General features: G+C 42.8%; 1 protein-coding gene across 12 annotated transcripts in view; it reads left to right on the forward strand.

Moving 5' to 3' along the window:
• The window catches only part of BCL11A (BCL11 transcription factor A), a 100,684-nt gene extending 78,146 nt beyond the window's left edge, over positions 1-22,538 (forward strand). For 4 of the 12 annotated variants that reach the window (XM_081593088.1, XM_081593093.1, XM_081593089.1 and 1 more), the window contains exons 3-5: positions 6,717-6,818; positions 12,304-12,446; positions 22,029-22,538. In XM_081593088.1, the coding sequence (XP_081449214.1) occupies positions 6,717-6,818; positions 12,304-12,446; positions 22,029-22,130 (347 nt within the window). In that variant the 3' untranslated portion in view covers positions 22,131-22,538. Of the gene's footprint in view, positions 1-6,716; positions 6,819-12,303; positions 14,199-22,028 lie in introns of all 12 variants that reach the window. The other 8 variants (XM_081593090.1, XM_081593091.1, XM_081593094.1 and 5 more) reach the window with 6 other exon arrangements.
• Positions 22,539-23,294: the final 756 nt, after the last annotated feature.

Raw genomic sequence — 23,294 nt, forward strand, 5'->3', positions numbered from 1 at the left:
AGGACTCAGAGCTGGAGTAGGGTTACCCCCACCCTCCCCAGGGCTTTGAAGAGAAGAAAGCAGGGAAATTTGGAGGGAAGGTCAAGCTGATGATTGAAGAGACACAGCAGTATAGGAAAATCTCCGCATTTCTTGCACAGTCATTTGTTGAAAATGTGTCAGCAAGTACAAGCCCATCTGAAACTAGCAATGATACATCTGAAATAGATTATTTAAGCCGGGGAGGTGGTATTGCGAGGAAGAACATGGCTATCAGCACTTGTTTGGCTGACTCAGAGGAATAAAACACAGTGAATTCTGCCTTGGCAGACCACCCACCATTCATCAGGGGGAAAAACAATCAAGGTTGGGGGGATGGGGCAGGAACAAAACAGGACAGATGAACTTTCATAGTTTCACCAGCATCCACATGGCTGCAACCATTATTATAAGAAAATGTGATGTTTGAAAATAAGAAGTTGTGAAAGCTGAATCCTTCATAGAAGTCCTGAGGGTTTATTTATTTAGATGACCATAGCCTCTCTTGTCAACTGAGTGGATTTGTCCATAATATTTTGATTTAAATACACTACCTGTTGAGCCCTGTTTGCTCTGTGTATACCTTGAGCTTGGCTTCTCTCTGGGCATCCACTCTTGCCTTTTCTTTTACCTAAAAAGTCCTTCCTCTTGACTCTCCAGGTCTAGTCCCTAAGTTACCTCTTCCCCAGAGCCACTGTCCTATCTTCCAAAATTCCTTTGAATTTCCATTGCAGTTTATCTGTACCTGTCTTGTGACACACTTTCTACTTTGGAGGATAGCGATTCCTTTCCAGGTCTGTCTTCTCTACTAGATGGAGTTTCCTGTAGGGAAGTCTGTGTCTGAGTTTTCTTTGTTTTGCCCACAGAAGTAGCCCATTGCTTTGGGCATTATAGGCCCTCAGGAAATAGTTGTTGAATGAATGTGTCAAAGAATGAATGAATGGAATTTATACTGGGTACACACATTTTGCATAGTGAGGTACACAGTTAAACAAAGGAAAAAAAAACCTGTTGTATAAGATGATTTGTCTTTTTATGCAGCTGCCCTTCCAGTCTCCTCGAGAAGTTCCACCATTCGAAGGGAAGAGCTTAAAGTGTAATAAAAATTTATCTAATTCATGATCAAGTGAAAATACTTTGGGCCTAGAGCCAAAGAATATTACTGGAATGAACTTTTTCCAACACCCTAAATTTAACCAGCTGGAATTCTTTTTTTAAGTACCATCCTATTCAACCTTTTGAAATGAAGGATTTGCCTTTTAGTGGGAAATCTGCATTTCAACACAAAGATGGAACAACACAATGACTTTGGCTTACTTATTCTTCTGAAAAGCAAGCTCGTTTTTTTTTTTTTTTTTTTTTTGAATTATATGCTTTGCTTATGTTAAAGACACAGATTGCAGAAAATTCTGTTTAGGCCTGACAGATTGGTGGCTTGCATTTTTTGCATTTTTATAGATAAAGGGGCATGAAAGATGTCATCTCTTCTTCCCACTGATAGAGTGGATGCCTAGGGTGAGAACTGTTAACAGGTGAAATTAGTAACATGTTGTTTAGATAATCAAGGCTCTAAGATGATAGAATTGGTTTTAAAAAGGGTGGGGGGAAAAGAGTTTTTAAGTGAGTGATTGATGAGATTAAAGTCACCAGTGAAGTATCTAGGAATACAAGGACCATGAACAAGTTTCAGCAGAGAAATTCTATCAAGTGATGTCTATAGAATTCTTGTTTGCTTTTGATTGTACAGAGCATCACAATTTGGTAAAATCTTAGCTAGTGAAAAAGCATAGTGATGGGAGACGCGCTCACATAAATGCTCATTTCTGGAACAAAAGGTAATGCAATTTTGACAATATCAGAAGGTTAATTAAGAAGTCTGTGAGCAGTGATAAAGCTGGCACATTTTCAGTCAGACTGACACAACTCAAGACACAGGTATTGCTAATGTTGGCTCTATAATATTATATTATACAAACTATAATATACATACTCTAGTAAGTCACAAGATCTGAGAGATGGGGGCTGGCGTCTGTCCTAAACAGAGGGTTAGGAGATAGAAGGACATTCAGTGGATTTGCTTTCAGTTAGATAAAGAAGCCTCTATACTAGACTAGCTGCACTGTCATTATTTTTGTGATTTAGATGCAGTAATATTACTAGAACTAGAATGAGTTCGTTCATGGAACTTTACAAACTTTCAGGATGCATTTTAAATGTAGTCTGTAATTTGGCTATTGGCTGTGGGTGGAGAAGAGACTTGAGAATGCTGGAGCTGGAAAGGACAGTTAGGGTCCTTTATTTTGGCCTGTCACCAATAGAGAGATTCTTCCCCATCATAGTGGACTGTCACCCATTCTGTTCATGAAGACCCAAGGTGAGTGGGAGGTCACACTTCACAGGGTGACCCTTCCTCTTGGGGATGGCCCTACTCCCGTGCTTCATCTTGTTAGGAAAACAAGGAAATTATCTAGAAATGTGTGTTTTAAGAAAAGAAATACATAGATGCATGTATACATTTTAGCGAACAGCAAACATCCATACATGTATGTACTTCTCTAGAGAGGCCTGGGTTTTCAGATCTTGATAAAAGTCGGCACCTGGAGCAGTCATGCAGTGCTTTGGAAATGCTGCCTTGTGCTCGGCTGTTTCCGCCCATTTGTACATCAGCAGGATTACTTGTTGATTGGTAGACAGTGATGTGGCTATATGACATACCCAGGGATTTGTTTTGGAAACAAATAGCAGGTCAATAGTGAACGAATCTTTGAGATGTTCTTGAGCAAACCTAGAACTTGATTTAATGATCTTCAATTCCAGGGATGTCCCACCTGGCAAGTGCTCTCTGTCAAAATTTGGTCCCGATGCACGTAGAAATGTAAACTGACCCATGCATAACATTCAGTCAAAACCATTCCCAATTCAGTGCAGATTTTTAATGAGACCTGAAAAAAATAAGATTCATTATTTGTTATTCAGCTATAAGGAACCATTGCAACCTAATAATGCATAAGGTCCCTGGGGAAGGAAACTGCAACCCACTCCAGTATTCTTGTCTGAGAAATCCCATGGACAGAGGAGCCCAGCGGGCTACATTCCATGGAGTCCCAAAGAGTCAGATATGACTTAGTAACGAAACAACAACAACAACAACAACAAATGCATAAGGCATTTCTGAGACCCTAAATGGAAATGCTGGGTCTGGAGAGACTTTTATGCAACAGAACAGGTTAAAGTGCCTTTCACCAGAGGAGTACAGGCATATGAAAAGATTGATTCAGAAGAGGGCCACATATTTGCAAGTCCAGAAAGGGAAACAGGAGTCCAGTGCTGGCTGTATTATACCATGTAGCGTGGCACAGGTGCATTCACAAACATTTCCACTTTTGTGGAAGCAGTGAGGACACCATCTGCCTGACAAAAGCTGGTTTGGAAGTTATGCAAAGAGCATTCCTTGTTTGAGTCTGGGCCTGTTCCTGGTCAATGAGGGAGGGTGGAACCTTGGACTCCACATGGAAGGATCCTTAGGAATTTCCCAAGCTTGCTCTGGTCCTAAAGGAGGTGAGTTCCAGACAACCTCATAGCCAGTGGATCTCTGCCAGGAGAACATCAAAGCTTCCAGCTTCCGTGCCTCCCCTTACCCTAAGACAGTGCTTATGAAACTGGATTGTGCATATGAATCCCTGGGAGTGCTTGCTAAACACAGGTTTTTGTACTCCACTCCGCCCCTCCCCATCAACCCAGTTTTTGATTTAGGAAGTCTAAGGAAGGCCCTGGGACTTCGCATTTCCAAACAAGCTCCCAGGTGATGCTGATGCTGGGCTTAGGTCTGCACTTTGAGAACCACTGCACTGAGAGGCCCACCGAAGAAATAAAGGTAGCACAGGTAAACTGCCCACTTCCCTGCCAGCCAGCCGAGCCCACCTCCCCCTGGGGAGAAGGAAAATGTGGGTGGGAGGAGAAGAGGCCCTCAGTCAGGGGCAGCATGGGGAGGCAGAGCTGCTGGTTGAAGGTGATGCTTAGAAGCATTAATTGTGAGACTCGACTCTGCCTAAACCGTGGTGAAATAATTGAAAGCATCATAGCAAAAAGTTAAGCCCTAGGGAGGCTATTAACAATTTAGCATTTCCAGTTCCTGTGGGGATGTTGATGCTGCTTACCAAGGAGAAGGTGTTTAGAGATATGTTTGGCGGGAGAGGCTGCAGAATCACTCTTCGTGGGGGAAGAGAAATGCAAGTATGAGTCTCTCTCACGAAGGCAGTGTCAGGAGCTTGTTTGGCTCATAGAAAATGGGTTTGTTTCTCTTCTACTGGCTGATTCTCAGGGGAAGCCGAGGTCGAGGATGACAACAGTAGGGATGAGTCAAGAGGCACAGGAAGCAGATCAGGTATTGTTTTCTAATTCTGAAACCAAGTCAGTTCATTCAGACCATTCGAAAGGCCCACTCAACACCTCTGGGCTGGACTCTCCTCCAAGAGCGGTTATTCCTCCCAATGGTTCAAGAGAAAGAGATCCCTTCTCACTGATACTTCTTGGGCAGTGCAGAACATGGTGGGAACCACAGGAGGGAAGGAGAGAGATGGATATCCCAGAAAAGAGCACTGGATGGACAGTCAGGAGACTAATTCTGACCTTCACTTTGTGGTTAACCATCAGTCTAGCTATGGGCCAGTCACTTCATTTCTCAAGGCCTCAGTTTCCCCATCTACAAAATGAAGGCATTAAACTTGATGATCGCTAAGGTTTTTTCAATTCAGAAACCAAAACCAAATCATGGTGCCAGGTACTGAGACTTTCCTTGGTGAGGCCTCACTTTGCCCTGTGGCCTAGTGCTGTGGGGAACTGGGCCAGGCTGCTACCCCCAGAAGCTTGGTTAGCTCTAGGCCGGTGGGTTAGTAGAGGAGTTTGCCAACAAGAGATGCATGCAGTTAGTTAGGCCTGGACAGGGTTAACGGTTCTCTGGTTTCTTGCTGGAGGTCTAGTCAAGGCAGCAAAGGGTTGCTTCCCAGAGTCAGGGGCGGGGAATATGAAACGAGACTCTACCCCCATGTCAACATCCAAGTACCTTGTTGTTCTCATATTGGGGTCATAGTACCCAGTTGTGTGGGTTTCCTAAGAAACGGATTTCAGTCTTGGTGACAAACAAATTTATTCAATAGCGGAGGCAAGAACAAGTGCAAAAATGCATTCTCAGATTTCTCATTGAAAAACGCTATGACTAAATCTGTAGTTAATTTCACCCTCACCTCTCAATTCATGGAATATAAGCAGTTGGATGAAGACATGCTTGTGTTCTAAGTCCAGTCTTCTGCTTTTGCTGGTTCGTTTTGTGGTATTTGTTTTTTTAGGGGGTCAGGGAGGAGGGCTTGCCTCTGTAGATGGTCCTAGGCAGCCTCCCTGGGCAGGCCCGGTAACAACAGATTTAAGAGCTTCCACGAGCACCACGCCATTGTACCCACCAGGCTTCTCATGAAAGGATCCCTTGTGCCAGTTGCCCTGGCTGTTCTTGGCAGTGTGATCTATAAAAGGAGAACAGGACGTATTTTACACTTGAGACCTGCTATCCTAGAGTATAACAACAACTCTTCTAAGTGCTCTTAATATTAAGCTAATGGAAAACATACTCTGTTTACTCACCATCAAAGTCTGTTTTTCTTCTCTGCTGCCTCTCCCAATCATCTCAGACTCTCGCTAGAGCACCCGGAGTGTCCCTGCTCCGTCCCTCGCCTCCATTCTGTCACACAATTGACCTCTCCATGCCTGATTAGCTCAAGGTGGACTTGCAAAAGCTAGGAACTCACCATAGAAACCATACAATCCCCAGGTTGCACAAACCCAATATTTCCTTTCTCACAAAAATCTCAGTGCTAGAAATGCTTGATTTAGGGCTAGACGTACGTTTATTAGTGTGAGCAGTCATTTTTCCACACCAGAATGTAGCCCAGTGCAGTGGAATAGAGAAGGTGGGCCACTTTTTCTGGGTGCTGCTGTTTTTGGAATGCTGGTTCTCTCCTAGTCACTGGCAGGATTCCTTGTCCGGAAGGTGAGGACTTGGCCAAATTACCTTAACCTCAGAAGTCTAGTCTTTTTGTTGCTTTGTGCTATAAGAAGACGTCTATATGGGGTACTCTATGGATAGAATTCCAAGTCCTGAGATGCCCACAGTTTCTCTATCATTGAAGGTGCTAAATACAGCAGGGGAAGAGTAGGACAGGGAAGGCAGAGTGGAACTCTACTCCAGAAGGAAAGAGTCACAAATCCACTCATTTTCTGTTACCATATTGTTTTTTGCTTGCGCTTGTCTATAAGTAAAGTAAATGTATGCATGTAAACCAGCCTTGCAGATAACCTCCCCACGTTACCAGCCTGCCAATCATACTAGCAATTTCCTTTTGCTGTTCACGTATCTCTTATTATAAGACAATAATCAGACTAACAAATGAACCAAAGAACACTCCCCTTCCTACCCCATACCTAAAACATCAACTGCCTTTCCTTGTCAAAAAAGACCAAAATTAAAAACAGAACTGTGGGAAAGAAGTCACCACTGTTCATTTGATACAGGCCTTGGGCCTGTTCACTATCTGCAAGGCTGTTGTAATGATGTTAATCTATTTTAATGGAACTGAAATGTGATATCCTGTGGTTTACAATGCACATTGTTTATAGCTTTCATGCTTGATTTTGGGTTTCTTTCACAGATAAACTTCTGCACTGGAGGGGCCTCTCCTCCCCTCGTTCTGCACACGGAGCTCTAATCCCCACGCCTGGGATGAGTGCAGAATATGCCCCGCAGGGTATTTGTAAGTTGAGCATTATTTTCTTCTACAAATGTCCATGTGTGTAGAGATGAGAGTTGCTGGAAATTACCCTTACGTTTTAAGTACTGAAAGGAGTTACTTCCAAAATACCTTGGCATCTGCATATGTGTATCCCATTACTCACTTGGCACCTGGCTCCCCCAGGTCATTCAGCCCCAGTGACTTTTTTCTTTCCCCCCTTTCTTTTTCTCCTTACTGAGGGCATGAGGCTGACAGCAGCTCCTCCCTGTCGGTCTCCTCCCCAGGGTCTTGTGTGGCTCCATGACTGGTGACTGCATAGGTCTGTTCAGGGCCCATTTTATTGCTGGGCATTCACCCTCATGGCCTCATTTAGAGGACTTTGAATTTACTCCATGACATGTGTCTTTAGCAGAGACCAGACCAGGAAGGACTCAGTTCAGAGTTACTGTAGAGGTATCCTCATGCATATTATATATGCGTGTGTTTTTAAACATGGTATATTTTTATATATGCATGGTACATTACATATATAATTTCTACTTGTTTTTCTCCTAGATTCAGAGAAAAATGCATAGCATTGTTGCTAAAATTCAAAGATACCATCCCCCACCCCCACCATCACTATCATTATCACTGTCCAGTTATTGGTTCAAGCCAACTTTTATAGTGGGGAACTTCTTATGAAATTTAGCTTTGTATGTTTATAAAAATGTTTATGAAAGATGTTGTTTTAAAAGGTAACAGAGTTTGCTTCTATCTATTGGAATATACAGTATGAGTCATGCATGGCTGAAAAGTCTGATGGGGAGGGGATGAGGGCCTGGGGCTTGATTCTACCCCAAACACCAAAAAGTAGGCTCAAGAAGAAAAGAAATGTGACGTCTAATTTTTATTTAAGGAAACCATTTTTATTTTGAAAGTAAATGGAAAAAGTGAAGAGCCAGGAGTTGGAGCCTTCAAGGTGGCTGTTTTCAGATGGGAGGTCAATTAGACCCTGTCTTCTTATGAATGGTGTCTGCAGGGCAGGGCCTACAGCCTGAGATCAAACTGGAAGCTGGTTGTTTATTTTTATTAACTCCTAGGTAATTCTAGCTAACAAAGAGTTATTGTATGAAATTTCACAAGCCCTGAAGTCCTGAGGGCTGGGTGGTGCAGGGGTTAAAAGCACCCCCCTCCTCCCCGCCCCAACCTAGCTGGACTGAAACCTGGGTTAGGTCACTGATTGCAGAGAGCTCAGGGGGTTGGACTCAAGGTGTCAAGTGCCTACATGCTGACTGGGTGGGGAGAGCTCTCGTTTTGCTGGGGGTGCCTGCCTGGGGCCTGTCCTTGGCTGTGGGAACAGAGCCCTTGGAGGGAAGGGAGGAGAAGAGAGTGGGGCATAGAGGGGAGGGTGGCGTGGGGGCCCAATGGCTGCAGCCTGGGAAACAGGTGCCTTCTCTCTCTCCGGCTTCATCCTCCTGAGGGCAGGGAGTTTGATCTGAGGGGGTGGGAAACTAGGAATCTTCTAGTTTGCTGGTGCCCATGCTAGCAGGGCCAGTTTAGGAGTGACCAGAGTGAGGTATGTGGGAGTGGGTTGTAGGGATCCAGGAAGTCCTCAGGCAGAACTGATCCACATCTGCCCTAGGCTCTGAGAGCACTGAGCATTTACGCTGTGGCCTCCTGGCTGTGTGGACCATGGTCCAGGGCCTTAAAACCCACTCTTGGCTTTCCTCTAACCAGGGTCTCCCCTTGGCCTGAGAAGGCCCGGATCCTGGATTCCAGTCTTTCCTCCAAACGCCCTTGTGGGTGTGTAACGTGCGGTTAGTCATCATGTTAGGTAACTAGTCAAGCCTAGGAATAAAGAAGACTTACATTCATGTTGGACATGATAGTTTACAGAGAGCTTTTATATACATTTGTCATTTGGCCTCACAATTCTTTAAAGTACTGTTTTTACACTCATTTTATAGACAGGGGCTTCCCTGGTGATCAGAGGGTAAAGGAATCTGCCTGCAATGCAGGAGACCCAGGTTCCATCCCTGGGTTGGCAAGATACCTTGGAGAAGGGAATGCCAACCCACTCCAGTATTCTTGCCTGGGAAATCCCATGGACAGAGGAGCCTGGCGGGCTACAGTCCAGTGTCACCAAGAGTCAGACACGACTGAGAGACTAACACTACAGATAGGAAACCTAAGACTTGAAAAAATTAAATGATTGTCCTAGAGCCACCAGCCAGTAAATAGTTGAGCCAGAGTTCCTCATCAGAATTTGCTCTTCTAAATTGTAACTCCTGAGCATTGGTGACAAACTGGAAATGGGGTCATTCCTTCCTATACAATAAAATGAAATAAAGTAAAAGCTGTAGGTGAGCTAATAGCTGATTTTAACCGTCTTGATGCCTCAGAGTTCTCTGCTCGAGGCCAGATCTCCGTTTATTGCTCTAAATCAAAACAATCCCCCTGAATGCCCAATGAGGCTCTCAAATTGAGAAGTTGATTTTCATCAGAGTAAATGAAGAATATTATTATATTTTACACGTCAATAAATCAATGTAGCCCTAATTTTGCCACACAGGAAATCAATTTGGTCTTTCTAAACCATCAAAGATGTTATGAACAAAGTCATTTCACAAATTATGGCAAGTAACACATTTATTGATGACTGCAGTTTAGGAATTTAGAGTCTGTGTGCACTGTAATATAATATGGTGCACTGGCATGAGCCGAGTGAAATACAGATTATATGGTGAGACTGTGATGCATCATTCGCTATTAGTGGACTGGTAATAATTACTAGTTTCAAAGCAGCTCTTTCCATGTAATCTTTAGTCTCAATCGTAACAGCCCTTCTCATTGACATTACGATTACACTAGCTGCCCTCATGATCTAGAATATCTAGTTGATGGGAATACTAAATTGTGGTAGTGAAAACTGTATGTTGTGTGCTCATTATAAGATAAAGTGCCATTTTCTCTGACCTGATGTATGAGAGAGAGGGGAGGGTAAAAGCCCAGTGTTAACATACTGTAGCATGATCACATAACTGGCTCTGAAAACAAAATTTGAGAAAGCTTAGGGCAGCAAAATAAAATGGACTTTCCTCATTTAAGCCTTTTCAAAAGGACCCAGATTAGATCCTTATTGGAGTGCTATAGATTTTGGAATTTATTCACAGTGCCTGCAAAACCAGCACTGCTAATTATAAGTCCAGTCCTGTGTTTCAATAGAATATTACAAGGTAAAATACGATTTAAAGGCATTGGTAGTGATGAAAGTGTTAAGGACTTGCTTCAGCTGACGAATCTCCTTTTTACTTACCCAATTCAGATTGTCAGGCTAAATGTATGATAATAACACAAGTCCTAGAGAGGCAAAGGAGAAAGCCACAGAGGGTCACGGTAGTTGGAACCAGATAGTTTTTTTCCTGCCTATTTAGGACCCAAGTCATTGTTCAACAACAACAAAAAATTTATGAAAATACTCTCAATGATGCTTTTTATTTCTCTTTGAAGCGAGGAGGCAAACAAAAATAGACAGATAATGTGATACTAATGTCAGCGTTTTCTTTCAAAATCTTTCTGCCTTTTTTTTCCCCCCTTCCACATTAGGCAAATGTTTCAAACATAATTTTGGTATCTTATCGTCTAATCTTGTTAAAGAGATTTACCCAGGAGTGGGATATATTGAGTGAGATTATAAATGCATTGTAAAGTAAATTACAAGGTCAGGGCCAGGAGTCCACTATTCAGACAAGTGCTTGAGTGAGGCTGGCTTGTTTTGGAACATGAGTGTTTTGGGCTCCTGAGAAGATGCTGCCAGCTTCTCTTTCTGACTGGCTAAATGGAGGAATCATAATTGATTAATTCTTCATTCCCACTCTTTTAACTCCATGGTGAATTTTTCCCTTTTTCAAACGCTGTTGACAAATACTATTTGTGGCCTTAAGGAATGCCTCTTAAAAAGGGCGTGCATGCTAAGTCCCTTCAGTCGTGTCCAACTCTTTGCGACCCTATGGACTGTAGCCCGCCAGGCACCTTTGTCCATGGGATTCTCCAGGCACGAATACTGGAGTGGGTTGCCATGCCCTCCAGGGGATCTTCCCAACCCTTAAAAGGGGGGATCTAAGAATACTTCCCGCTGGTATTTTAAGTGTCTTTTCTTGAAATTCCTGGGAGTTACTGATGTTTCTCATCCTAGTCCTGTGGCCACCAGCATCTGTGCCCTTTTGTGCCCTTTTAAACGCTGAGATGACTGGTAAACTGTTAGTGACTCCCTTGATTTATATGTTTTTTTAATTTAGCTAGCTCCAAAAAAGAATGATTGGGAAGTCAAGCTGGCCCCTTCTTTGCCACGGAGGCATTTCCCACTCTCGGGTTCTTTTCAGCGAGAGAGAAATAATGTGACTTAAGCAGGGCCCCTCTCCAGACGGCTTGGCGACTGGCCAGAGAGTTGACTAGCTGAACTGTATCTTTCTGTTTCTTTCTCAACTGGAGCTGAGGCTCAGCCGAGGGCGCAGGATGTTGTATAATTTGGTTCACGTTGTTAGCCTCTCAAAATAATGAGGAGGAGGCCAGTGTAGCATTTCTCAGCCTGCTGCCCGTCATGGTGCTGGCTGCTTTAACTGTTCTTCAATTCGGATGCTGTGTCTGCTTAAGTTGGCACCAGACACTCCTCCTAACTTCTCTAGACTTGCATTTGTTTGACTTGGGGGGACAACTCCTGAAGATTCGATACGGCCCATTGGTTAAGTTTGAATTAAATTTCTCTTTTGAGATTTTTTTGCAGCATCCCTTGAGATAAACATGGGAATCCCCACGGGGTGTTATGGAACCAGAATTGGGACTCACTGCCCCTCACACAGGCTGGGATGTGAGATGTTACTAGTCTCTCTTCCGCGTAATCATTTCACAAGGACCTTCTCATGTTTAACAATATCAACAACTAGTGTGTTTCAGGCGAAGAGTAAAAGCATTTCTAGGGCCATAGAGAATTGTAATGAGTTAACCTTCTCTTTTTTGATATCTCCATGAAATGATTGCCTATTTAGAAAGTTTACCTGCCACCCAGGGGGTTTTAGGAAACAGGAGAGTTTCCCTTAGGTCACCTTGTCCAAGTTCCTCACTTCATGGAGGAGGAATCAGAAACACAGAGATGAAATGGCTTGCCCCCAAATACACAGCTGGTGAAAGATTGGAAAATTTGGAAGATAGTTGTTGAACTTCCCTAGAATGTAGGGATCCTCATCCTCGAACTTGGATTGGTCTAGATTTTTCTGCTTTAAAGACTGGATTTAAAATGCTTAGCACTGAGTCAAATGGCAGGAAGACTGCTTTGACAGACATTTGTTGGGCACCAATCCCCAGATGTACCAGCCCAATCTAGGCACAGAGGATAGGATCAGCGAGGGCTTAGGCCTTGGGGTTGACAGCTGGGGGCAGGGAAGGCTGGAGGTGGAACATAAATAAGCAATTGCTGATGCCCTCCTCGGTGATTAAACATTGATGTTGGTGTTGTATTATTTTGCAGGTAAAGATGAGCCCAGCAGCTACACATGTACAACTTGCAAACAGCCATTCACCAGTGCATGGTTTCTCTTGCAACACGCACAGAACACTCATGGATTAAGAATCTACTTAGAAAGCGAACACGGAAGTCCCCTGACCCCGCGGGTTGGTATCCCTTCAGGACTAGGTGCAGAATGTCCTTCCCAGCCACCTCTCCATGGGATTCATATTGCAGACAATAACCCCTTTAACCTGCTAAGAATACCAGGATCAGTATCCAGAGAGGCTTCCGGCCTGGCAGAAGGGCGCTTTCCACCCACTCCCCCCCTGTTTAGTCCACCACCGAGACATCACTTGGACCCCCACCGCATAGAGCGCCTGGGGGCGGAAGAGATGGCCCTGGCCACCCATCACCCGAGTGCCTTTGACAGGGTGCTGCGGTTGAATCCAATGGCTATGGAGCCCCCCGCCATGGATTTCTCTAGGAGACTTAGAGAGCTGGCAGGGAACACGTCTAGCCCACCGCTGTCCCCCGGCCGGCCCAGCCCTATGCAAAGGTTACTGCAACCATTCCAGCCAGGTAGCAAGCCGCCCTTCCTGGCGACGCCCCCCCTCCCTCCTCTGCAATCCGCCCCTCCTCCCTCCCAGCCCCCGGTCAAGTCCAAGTCGTGTGAGTTCTGCGGCAAGACGTTCAAATTTCAGAGCAACCTGGTGGTGCACCGGCGCAGCCACACGGGCGAGAAGCCCTACAAGTGCAACCTGTGCGACCACGCGTGCACGCAGGCCAGCAAGCTGAAGCGCCACATGAAGACCCACATGCACAAGTCGTCCCCCATGACGGTCAAGTCGGACGACGGCCTCTCCACCGCCAGCTCCCCGGAACCGGGCACCAGCGACCTGGTGGGCAGCGCCAGCAGCGCGCTCAAGTCCGTGGTGGCCAAGTTCAAGAGCGAGAACGACCCCAACCTGATCCCGGAGAACGGGGACGAGGAGGACGAGGAGGACGACGAAGAAGAGGAGGAAGAGGAGGAAGAGGAGGAGGAGGAGCTGACAGAGAGCGAGAGGGTGGACTACGGCTTCGGGCTGAGCCTGGAGGCGGCGCGCCACCACGAGAACAGCTCGCGGGGCGCGGTGGTGGGCGTGGGCGACGAGGGCCGTCCCCTGCCGGACGTCATGCAGGGCATGGTGCTCAGCTCCATGCAGCACTTCAGCGAGGCCTTCCACCAGGTCCTGGGCGAGAAGCATAAGCGCGGCCACCTGGCCGAGGCCGAGGGCCACAGGGACACTTGCGACGAAGACTCGGTGGCCGGCGAGTCGGACCGTATAGACGATGGCACTGTTAACGGCCGCGGCTGCTCCCCGGGTGAGTCGGCCTCGGGGGGTCTGTCCAAAAAGCTGCTGCTGGGCAGCCCCAGCTCGCTGAGCCCCTTCTCCAAGCGCATCAAGCTCGAGAAGGAGTTCGACCTGCCTCCCGCCGCGATGCCCAACACGGAGAACGTGTACTCGCAGTGGCTCGCCGGCTACGCAGCCTCCAGGCAGCTCAAAGATCCCTTCCTGAGCTTCGGAGACTCCAGACAATCGCCTTTCGCCTCCTCGTCGGAGCACTCCTCGGAGAACGGGAGCTTGCGCTTCTCCACGCCGCCCGGGGAGCTGGACGGAGGGATCTCGGGGCGCAGCGGCACGGGAAGTGGAGGGAGCACGCCCCATATTAGTGGTCCGGGCCCGGGCAGGCCCAGCTCAAAAGAGGGCAGACGCAGCGACACTTGTGAGTACTGTGGGAAAGTCTTCAAGAACTGTAGCAATCTCACTGTCCACAGGAGAAGCCACACGGGCGAAAGGCCTTATAAATGCGAGCTGTGCAACTATGCCTGTGCCCAGAGTAGCAAGCTCACCAGGCACATGAAAACGCATGGCCAGGTGGGGAAGGACGTTTACAAATGTGAAATTTGTAAGATGCCTTTTAGCGTGTACAGTACTCTGGAGAAACACATGAAAAAATGGCACAGTGATCGAGTGTTGAATAATGATATAAAAACTGAATAGAGGTATATGAATACCCCCTCCCTCACTCCCACCTGCCACCTCCTTTTTTCACCATTCCCCGCCCCCCCTTCCCCATCGCCCTCCAGCCCCACAACCTGTAGGATTTTTTTCTAGTCCCATGTGATTTAAACAAACAAACAAACAGAAGTAACGGAAGCTAAGAAAATGAGAGTGCTTGTCACCAGCACACCTGTTGTTGTTTTTTTTTTTCTTTTTCTTTTTTTCTTTTTCTTTTTTTCCTTTATGTTCTCACCGTTTGAATGCATGATCTGTATGGGGCAATACTATTGCATTTTACGCAAACTTTGAGCCTTTCTCTTGTGCAATAATTTACATGTTGTGTATGTTTTTTTTTTTTTTCTTTTTTAAACTTAGACAGCATGTATGGTATGTTACGGCTATTTTAAATTGTCCCCGATTCGTTGCTGAGAAAACACCGTTGCTGTTTCCAGTTCCGTTCTGAGAGAAAAAGAGAGAGAGAGAGAAAAAGACCATGCTGCATACATTCTGTAATACATATCATGTACAGTTTTCTTTTATAACGTGAGGAGGAAAAACAGTCTTTGGATTAACCCTCTATAGACAGAATAGATGGCACTGAAAGAAAATCTCTACATGGTAAATGTCTGTCTCTAAAGGGTTAAATATTATCAATTGGAGAGGAAGAAAAGGCCTTGAATTGACAAATTAACAGAAAAAAAGTTTATTCTATCATTTGGTTTTAAAATATGAGTGCCTTGGATCTATTAAAACCACATTGATGGTTCTTTCTACTTGTTATAAACTTGTAGCTTAAATCAGCATTGGGTGAGGTAACAAACCTTAGGACCTAGAGTATAATTCTATATTGTATTTCTCACAACAATGGCTACCTAAAAATATGACCCGTTGTCCTAGTTAATCATCATTTTCCCTTTCGTTTAATCTTGTAAGCGAAACTGATTATACCAGTATAAAAGCTATTTTGCTCCTGGTGAGAGCTTAAAAGAAATGGGCTCTTTTGCCCAAAGTTTTATTTTTTTTAACTGATGATTAAATTGAATGTGCAACGTGCAAAGGCCCTGAAACATGATTAAATACATTAGTAAGGAATTCATTTTATGAAGATAACTTGTTTTAAATAATGTCTTTTGAAGAAAAGTTCTGGCACCAGAAGAAATAGATCCAGACCTCCTTGGTTGTCAAATGGACAATCGAACAATAAATGTTAGGACATTGAATAGCATGTTAAAAAGAAGAGACTGACAATAAGGTTTGACAGAGGGTAACAGAGGGGGAAAAATATGTGATTTATTAGCACAACATGGTACTCTTTGCCATTTTAAACTAGAACAGGTGTATAAGCTAATATTGATACAATGATGATTAACTATGAATTCTTAAGACTTGTGTTTAAATGTGACATTCTTAAAAAAGAAGAAAAAGAATTTTAAGAGTAGCAGGATATATGTCTGTGCTCCCTAAAAGTTGTACTTCATTTCTTTTCCATACACTGTGTGCTATTTGTGTTAACATGGAAGAGGATTCATTGTTTTTATTTTATTTTTTTAATTTTTTCTTTTCTTTTCTTTTTTTTTTTTTATTAAGCTAGCATCTGCCCGAGTTGGTGTTCAAATAGCACTTGACTCTGCCTGTAATATCTGTATCTTTTCTCTAATCAGAGATACAGAGGTTGAGTATAAAATAAACCTGCTCAGATAGGACAATTAAGTGCACTGTACAATTTTCCCAGTTTACAGGTCTATGCTTAAGGGAAAAGTTGCAAGAATGCTGAAAAAAATAATTTGAACACAATCTCATTGATGAGCATTTTTAAAAAAAAAAACTAAAAAAAAAAAAACTTTGCCAGCCATTTACTTGACTAATGAGCTTACTTACTCGGACTCAACATTGCAAGCGCTGTGAATGGAAAACAGAATACACTTACCATAGAGATGAATGATTGCTTTCGCTTCTACAGTGCAAGGATTTTTTTGTACAAAACTTTTTTAAATATAAATGTTAAGAAAAAAAATTTTTTAAAAAAACACTTCATTATGTTTAGGGGGGAACTGCATTTTAGGGTTCCATTGTCTTGGTGGTGTTACAAGACTTGTTATCCATTTAAAAATGGTAGTGGAAATTCTATGCCTTGGATACACACCGCTCTTCAGGTTGTAAAAAAAAAAAAACATACATTGGGGAAAGGTTTAAGATTATATAGTACTTAAATATAGGAAAATGCACACTCATGTTGATTCCTATGCTAAAACACATTTATGGTCTTTTTTCTGTATTTCTAGAATGGTATTTGAATTAAATGTTCATCTAGTGTTAGGCACTATAGTATTTATATTGAAGCTTGTATTTTTAACTGTTGCTTGTTCTCTTAAAAGGTATCAATGTACCTTTTTTGGTAGTGGAAAAAAAAAAGACAGGCTGCCACAGTATATTTTTTTAATTTGGCAGGATAATATAGTGCAAATTATTTGTATGCTTCAAAAAAAAGAGAGAGAAACAAAAAAGTGTGACATTGTACAGATGAAAAGCCATATAATGGCGGTTTGGGGGAGCCTGCTAGAATGTCACACGGATGGCTGTCATAGGGGTTGTACATATCCTTTTTGTTCCTTTTTCCTGCTGCCATACTGTATGCAGTACTGCAAGCTAATAACGTTGGTTTGTTATGTAGTGTGCTTTTTGTCCCTTTCCTTCTCTCACCCTACATTCCAGCATCTTACCTTCATATGCAGTAAAAGAAAGAAAGAAAAAAAAAAAGGAAAAAAAAAAAAAAACCAATGTTTTGCAGTTTTTTTCATTGCCAAAAACTAAATGGTGCTTTATATTTAGATTGGAAAGAATTTCATATGCAAAGCATATTAAAGAGAAAGCCCGCTTTAGTCAATACTTTTTTGTAAATGGCAATGCAGAATATTTTGTTATTGGCCTTTTCTATTCCTGTAATGAAAGCTGTTTGTCGTAACTTGAAATTTTATCTTTTACTATGGGAGTCACTATTTATTATTGCTTATGTGCCCTGTTCAAAACAGAGGCACTTAATTTGATCTTTTATTTTTCTTTGTTTTTATTTTTTTTTTTATTTGGATGACCAAAGGTCATTACAACCTGGCTTTTTATTGTATTTGTTTCTGGTCTTTGTTAAGTTCTATTGGAAAAACCACTGTCTGTGTTTTTTTGGCAGTTGTCTGCATTAACCTGTTCATACACCCATTTTGTCCCTTTATTGAAAAAAATAAAAAAATTAAAGTACACAATGTAAGCTTCTTGTGTCCTCATTTGACACACTCTGTAAATTACTTTCAAGAAAATAACAGGTTTTAAGAGAAGGCCAGTCAGTCTTTTTCAGGATTATTTCTGTGGGCATTTTAATGCGTGTATTATACCCTAAAGGAACATAAAGTACTTACTATATTAAAATAGACATATCTCAAGCCATGGAAATAGTTTTTAGACTTTATAGTTCTAGAATAATTTTCAAGAAATGGAAAGTGTTTTCAGTCTGATGTTAAAAACTTTCCCTCTCTCTTAGCAGTAATCCATTCAGATATAAATGAAAAACTTACTGGTAATAGCATCTTAAACTTTTATTCCCTCTGGATTTTTTTGCTGTTCTTGTCTGAAAGTTCTTTTCTATTCTCCCAACCTGCCCTATGGTAGAACATAATGTAAAAAAGGTGGTTTTTTTTTTTTTTAAATCAGCTCTTTTCTTTCCGAGTAAGAGTCTTTCCTTATACCCAAGATAACCCCACCCCTCAAATCTAAAAATCCAGAAATGAAAGCATCAGGTAAAAAAAGAGAGAGAAAAAGAAAGCAGTAACTAGGAGTTTAGCCAGCTTTGGCCAAATGTGTGGAATCAGCCACTGATTTCCTGAGATACATGAAGGTTTGCTCTGTGATTCTAAGAGCCTGAGGGACCCTAGATGGGACAGATGTTTTAGCTGTTTTTACAGAATCTTTTTGACTGATAGCAAATGAGAGTGGGAATACCCTTTAGTTATCTTTTGGCCTACCAACAGACTTATAAAATGAAGCAACGCCTTTGAAAAGCAAGTTAGATCTGTCTTAAAAGCCCCTCCTTAGAAATCTGTGTTGTCATTTTTACAAATACTGCATGTTGCAGCATCTACACACGTACCTCTGTGATACTGTCTCCCTGTTCCCAGTGTAGATGAATGGATATGACATTGTTCTTATTTTTGTAAAAACCAAAACAAAAGCCATTCTGTTGTCTTGTGGTAGCATTTCTGTTGCTCAGTTCTTATGCCCTGGTGCCTTGTGAGGTGGCCTTTTCACGGAATGCCTTTTGTCTGAGGCAAGAATAGTTTTATCTTTTTAAAATACAGAGAAAGTAGGTGTACTTTTTTTAAAAGTCTGACTGGGGGGAAAGCAGAGACGCAGACAGGAATCTGGTAAGAGATGATTTGGGAGAGTATAGTGGAGGAGCTGGGGTGGCATGAGGGGGTACTTACAGAACGTGATAGTTGGCAGTGAAGTGAGGGGAGATATATGTGTTTTAGATAAGTTTACTTCACCAACGCAACCAGAATGCTGTTCAAGACATAGAGAAATAGTCTTCAGTGGCATGCCAGCTTCAGATACAGTGACTTCTGCTTCACCATATTAAATGTCCATAAAACTGCTGTGTGTTCCTATCACTCCTTTATTAGGAGCTGTGAGTACAGCTGTGCAGGTTTTATATACAGTATTCATTTTAATTTCTCAGTGTATGATGCTCTTAGTGTAATTAGGTTTTGCATCCTGACAGACAGAATTAATGGTGGATACTGTATTCTTGTATGCTCAAATTTCTTAAATCAAATGGGGACTGGGGAGGGGTACAAACATCTGGTGATAAATCACAAATTATGTTTGATTTACATAATCCCAAAGTTACATAAATTTATTGGGAGACAGGTTCTTCAGGGTTCTCAATCTCCTGACTTATTGAAACCCTCCTATAAAATATTATTCCTGAAGCTGTGTGAATAATAGAAGCCTGAAAACCTAGGCAACAAGAAGATAGCTTATAAATGACATCTTGCATCTGGAACACTAAAATTAAAAATCTCAATTTAAATAATAAAAAAACATTTCCAACAGGAGATGAATTCATGATAAAGTTTTTTAAAACAAAGAAATAATAAGGATGAACACATTTCAGGATTCTCAAGCTAAATTTATGTGACACCCGTGATGTGTTGAATGCAATGTTCTCTACATACTTGAATGCCTGATGCTTAAAATGTTCTCTTTTATCTTCCTTTTGAAAACAATAAATAGGAGTACAGTAAATAACTATGTCTCACAGATTTTAACTGAGACATTCTGCCTTACATGTGCTACCTTCATCCCAAAACCACGTACCGTCCTCTCTCTGTTTAAGACTTACAAAAAGAGTGAGACGGAGATATTTTAAAGGTTGCTAAGAAGTAAGATTGGTTCTTCGTTTGTACCAGCACTGGCAGGAAGTGTGAAGTAGCCGAGTTTTTTCCCAGGGCATTCTGTAATAGAACTGTTTATTTAAATACCATTTCTGTATATGCAATAAGTTCACCCTGTATATATTCATAATGCTGGAAGTGAGAACTTGAAAGGGAGTGGCGGTGGGGGTTAGATATCATGTAATTTGGGGAAATAAGGAAATGAGATGGTTTGTTCACAGACACTAAAAGTTTGTTAAAGGGTACTGGGATATGTCAGGCCTTCCTGAAAAGGAGTTGAGAAGCCTCAGGCCCCATTCTGTCCTGCTTCAAACACTTTACTCTCAGAAAGTGAGGGAGGAAATTCAGGATTTCATTTTTTAAACCCCTCCCCTGCTCCATGATTTCCTATGACTGTGTTGTAATCGTGTGTTCTTCATTATGATTTGTTCCTCCGTTGTCCCTGGGCCTGGTGTTTTCAAGAATGTTCACATGCTATACTCTTCCCCCTAGACTTCCCATTTAAAAAGGAAAAAAATTGTGGGACTTTTGCTGGTATAAGGATGGGATTGGCAGTGCTCTTTAAACCTGCTTGGAAAAATGTTTTTTAAAAGATTGTTAGCTTTTAATAGGCGTTAGCCACTTAGCAAATTTTCCTGCCTCCTAAGGCCCTGCCACTTTCCCAATTAAGAATAAATGAACCCCTTTTTAGAGACATGGACATCAGAACACATAGATGGAGTTGGGATGATGTGCATTTATTCCAGGGCTGCTTTAACTACAAATGGTAGACATGGGTTGTTGGGTCTGCACTTTTGCTTGCTGTCATCTTGTTATCCCATTAGGCCACTGTTTCATTTAGTAACACATGGCCAATGAATCAGCCTTTAGGGGGATGGGCCTGTTTCTCTCTCTCTCTCTATTTCCCAGTGTCATTCATAATCATGGGAGGCGATCAATTCCTCCCTTTCACGTGGGAAAGGAGACCAATACAGTTCACATGGGTCATTGTACTCAAGAACCTAAACTTGGCCGAACGCAACTCAATGGTTGATCCAAATACTGTTTTTCCTTTCTGTAAAGTGATAAAGGGAGCATTTATCAGGTCTTTACAAGATGGCAGAAAAGGCAAATTAAGCCATTTCCCCAAGGTCTGTCCTCTAAAGCAGGGCCCCCAAACCCGTGGTGGGGGGAGTTGTGTTTTTAAATAATGGTGGACGTGGTACATGCCCATGCTAGCTATATACTTTGTCTGTTAGGATTTTAAATATCGGTAGCAGGCTGACAAAGTGGCTTGATGAGGATATCAGCGAAAGGAGCTTCAACGACAGTGACTTAGGGCTGGGCCCGGAATGGGGATTCCCCAGAGCCCACCTGGATACAGCAGGCCCCTCAGCTCAGGTCTCCACACTCAGGGGGGGTTTTCGGAAAGCAGCCGAGCTCCAGACCCTGGGGCCTCCTGCGGCGCCAAGTCAGGGGAGAGGAGGCCCCAGGCCCCTGCTTCGGGTCGCCATGGCAACGAAGCCTGGAATGCCACAGTGGTAGCCCTCTTCCTCGGCACATCCCACATCCGGACTCCCAGTTCTGCTGCTGCAAGTCAATGTACACAGCAAGGGAGGAGCCCCGAAGGAAAATAACCACTCCCTTCTTCCCTCCATCACTGCCTTGCCCCCTTACAAAAAGAAAAAAAAAGAAAAGAAAACTGCATGTTTGAAAGAAACTACAGGCAGTTTTTGGTGCCATTTGGGAGCAACTGTTTTGAGTTCTGGTTTCCTCTTCAGAGATTTGTTCGCCTCTTGTAAATCGTTGGCTGCTTTGACGTTGAACTTGATAACATTTCATGTTTTCGTTGTGCTGCTTTTACATCAATTTTTATTTTTTTGTTTCTTTATAATTTTATTATTATTTTAAGGAAATGTCCCCCTCCCTCCCCCTCCCCTGTTCTCCTCAACCAAATGACTGTTTCCTACTCAGTTTGCTCAGTCATAAGGGCAAGGGTTTCCTTCCAGGTGTGTCCCCAGCTTATTAGGACTATCCTGGGATGGGGAGGGGGTCTGGGTCCTTTGGGGGAGGAGGGAAGAGAGGCGTGGGAAAGAACTCAGAGGTCAGAGATCTGGGGGAGGTGGGGAGATTCAGGTTTAAATCATGCTTAAGATGCCGGTGGCTCAACCTGTGTTTAAGTTGTAATTTTTAAAAAGCTAGTTAGAGAACAGAAAATCACTGGGCCAAGTCACACCTGTATTTTTTTTTTTTCCTCCCTCCTCTGTCTCCAACCTCTTTCTAGGTTCTTCACACACCCCCATTCGGCGTAGTGCCCAGAGAGCTCAAGATGTGTGGCAGTTTTCGGATGGAAGCTCGAGAACCCTTAAGTTCTGAGAAAATTTGAACCCCCAGGGGCGGGGTGGACGTGAGCCGCCCAGCCGACATCTGCGTGGTCTGTCATCCTGCTAGTTTGTGATGTTTTCTGACAGTAGCCTCCAAGAAGCCGTTGTGCGAAGACAGAGTCCTGCAGTGTCCTTCCTGTCCGGGCCTGCAGTGTCATTTTATTTATATTTTTTAATAAAAAGTAAAAACAAAAAAACAGACCCACATTGGAACACTGAATCAGTCCCCTAGAGAGGGTCTGCGGACCACCGCTGCTCCGAGTGCCGTCCTGGCCCCTCCGAGACCAGCCAACCCAATTCCCTGTCTTGTGGAAATGAGCATGAGTTCCCCAAACCCCTTGTTTCTATACATTCTATGTTGTCTTTTAAGAAGTGTGCTTAACATTGACACAATAAATGTTGGAGCTTTAGGTGGTGTTTGTTTGTTCTTTAATTATTAATGCTTATAAGACAATGCAGCTGCTTTAGAACTGTGTTTCTGAACCCATGTCCTGCAGACACCCATTGGGTGGGAAGGAGGGACAGATTTGAGGGATGGGTAGGAGGTGTAGGAGGGGAAATAGGTTACTGCTTATCAGATGGCATAAATTTTCAAGGAGAATCAAAATGCAAAACTTGGGAATAAATCATGGCAATATCATAATTAATGTAGTAGTAGTGTTGCTGTTTATTAATGCTGAAGTGTAGTTTTCCTAACTGTCTGACTTACAATTTGCATACCATTAAATAATGCATAATATGGCACACTGAATTCTGTTTTTCAAATATATGCTTTTGGTGGCTACTATGCAGGATTTGAGTTTGTCTTTTAATTTAGCTCAAGAAAGATAATGTCACTGGGTTAGTGGTAAATCCCAAAGAAGGTGATGAATATCAGTAGTTGTTTATTAAATATTCTAATTTTAGGTTCCCAAACCTTCAGCAAATATATCTTAGTGCAGACAAACAAACAAACATAAAACTTCTTTATTACTCACATCAGGAAATTTGGGGCAGATTTTATTAGGGGAAAAGATGATAGGAAGAAAGAGTTCCACATCAGAACACTCTATTGTCATAGTAATAGTGCCCCATTCCTTAGAAATTAGTGACACAAATAAGTTAGGTCTAAAAATGAGTGATAAAAATTCCTTCTGGCTCAGTTAATTTGCAAAGAACTTTTCTCA

This window comes from Giraffa tippelskirchi, chromosome 4 (assembly GCF_054371585.1).
Source record: "Giraffa tippelskirchi isolate mGirTip1 chromosome 4, T2T-mGirTip1v1.2.pri, whole genome shotgun sequence".
NCBI lineage: Eukaryota > Metazoa > Chordata > Mammalia > Artiodactyla > Giraffidae > Giraffa > Giraffa tippelskirchi.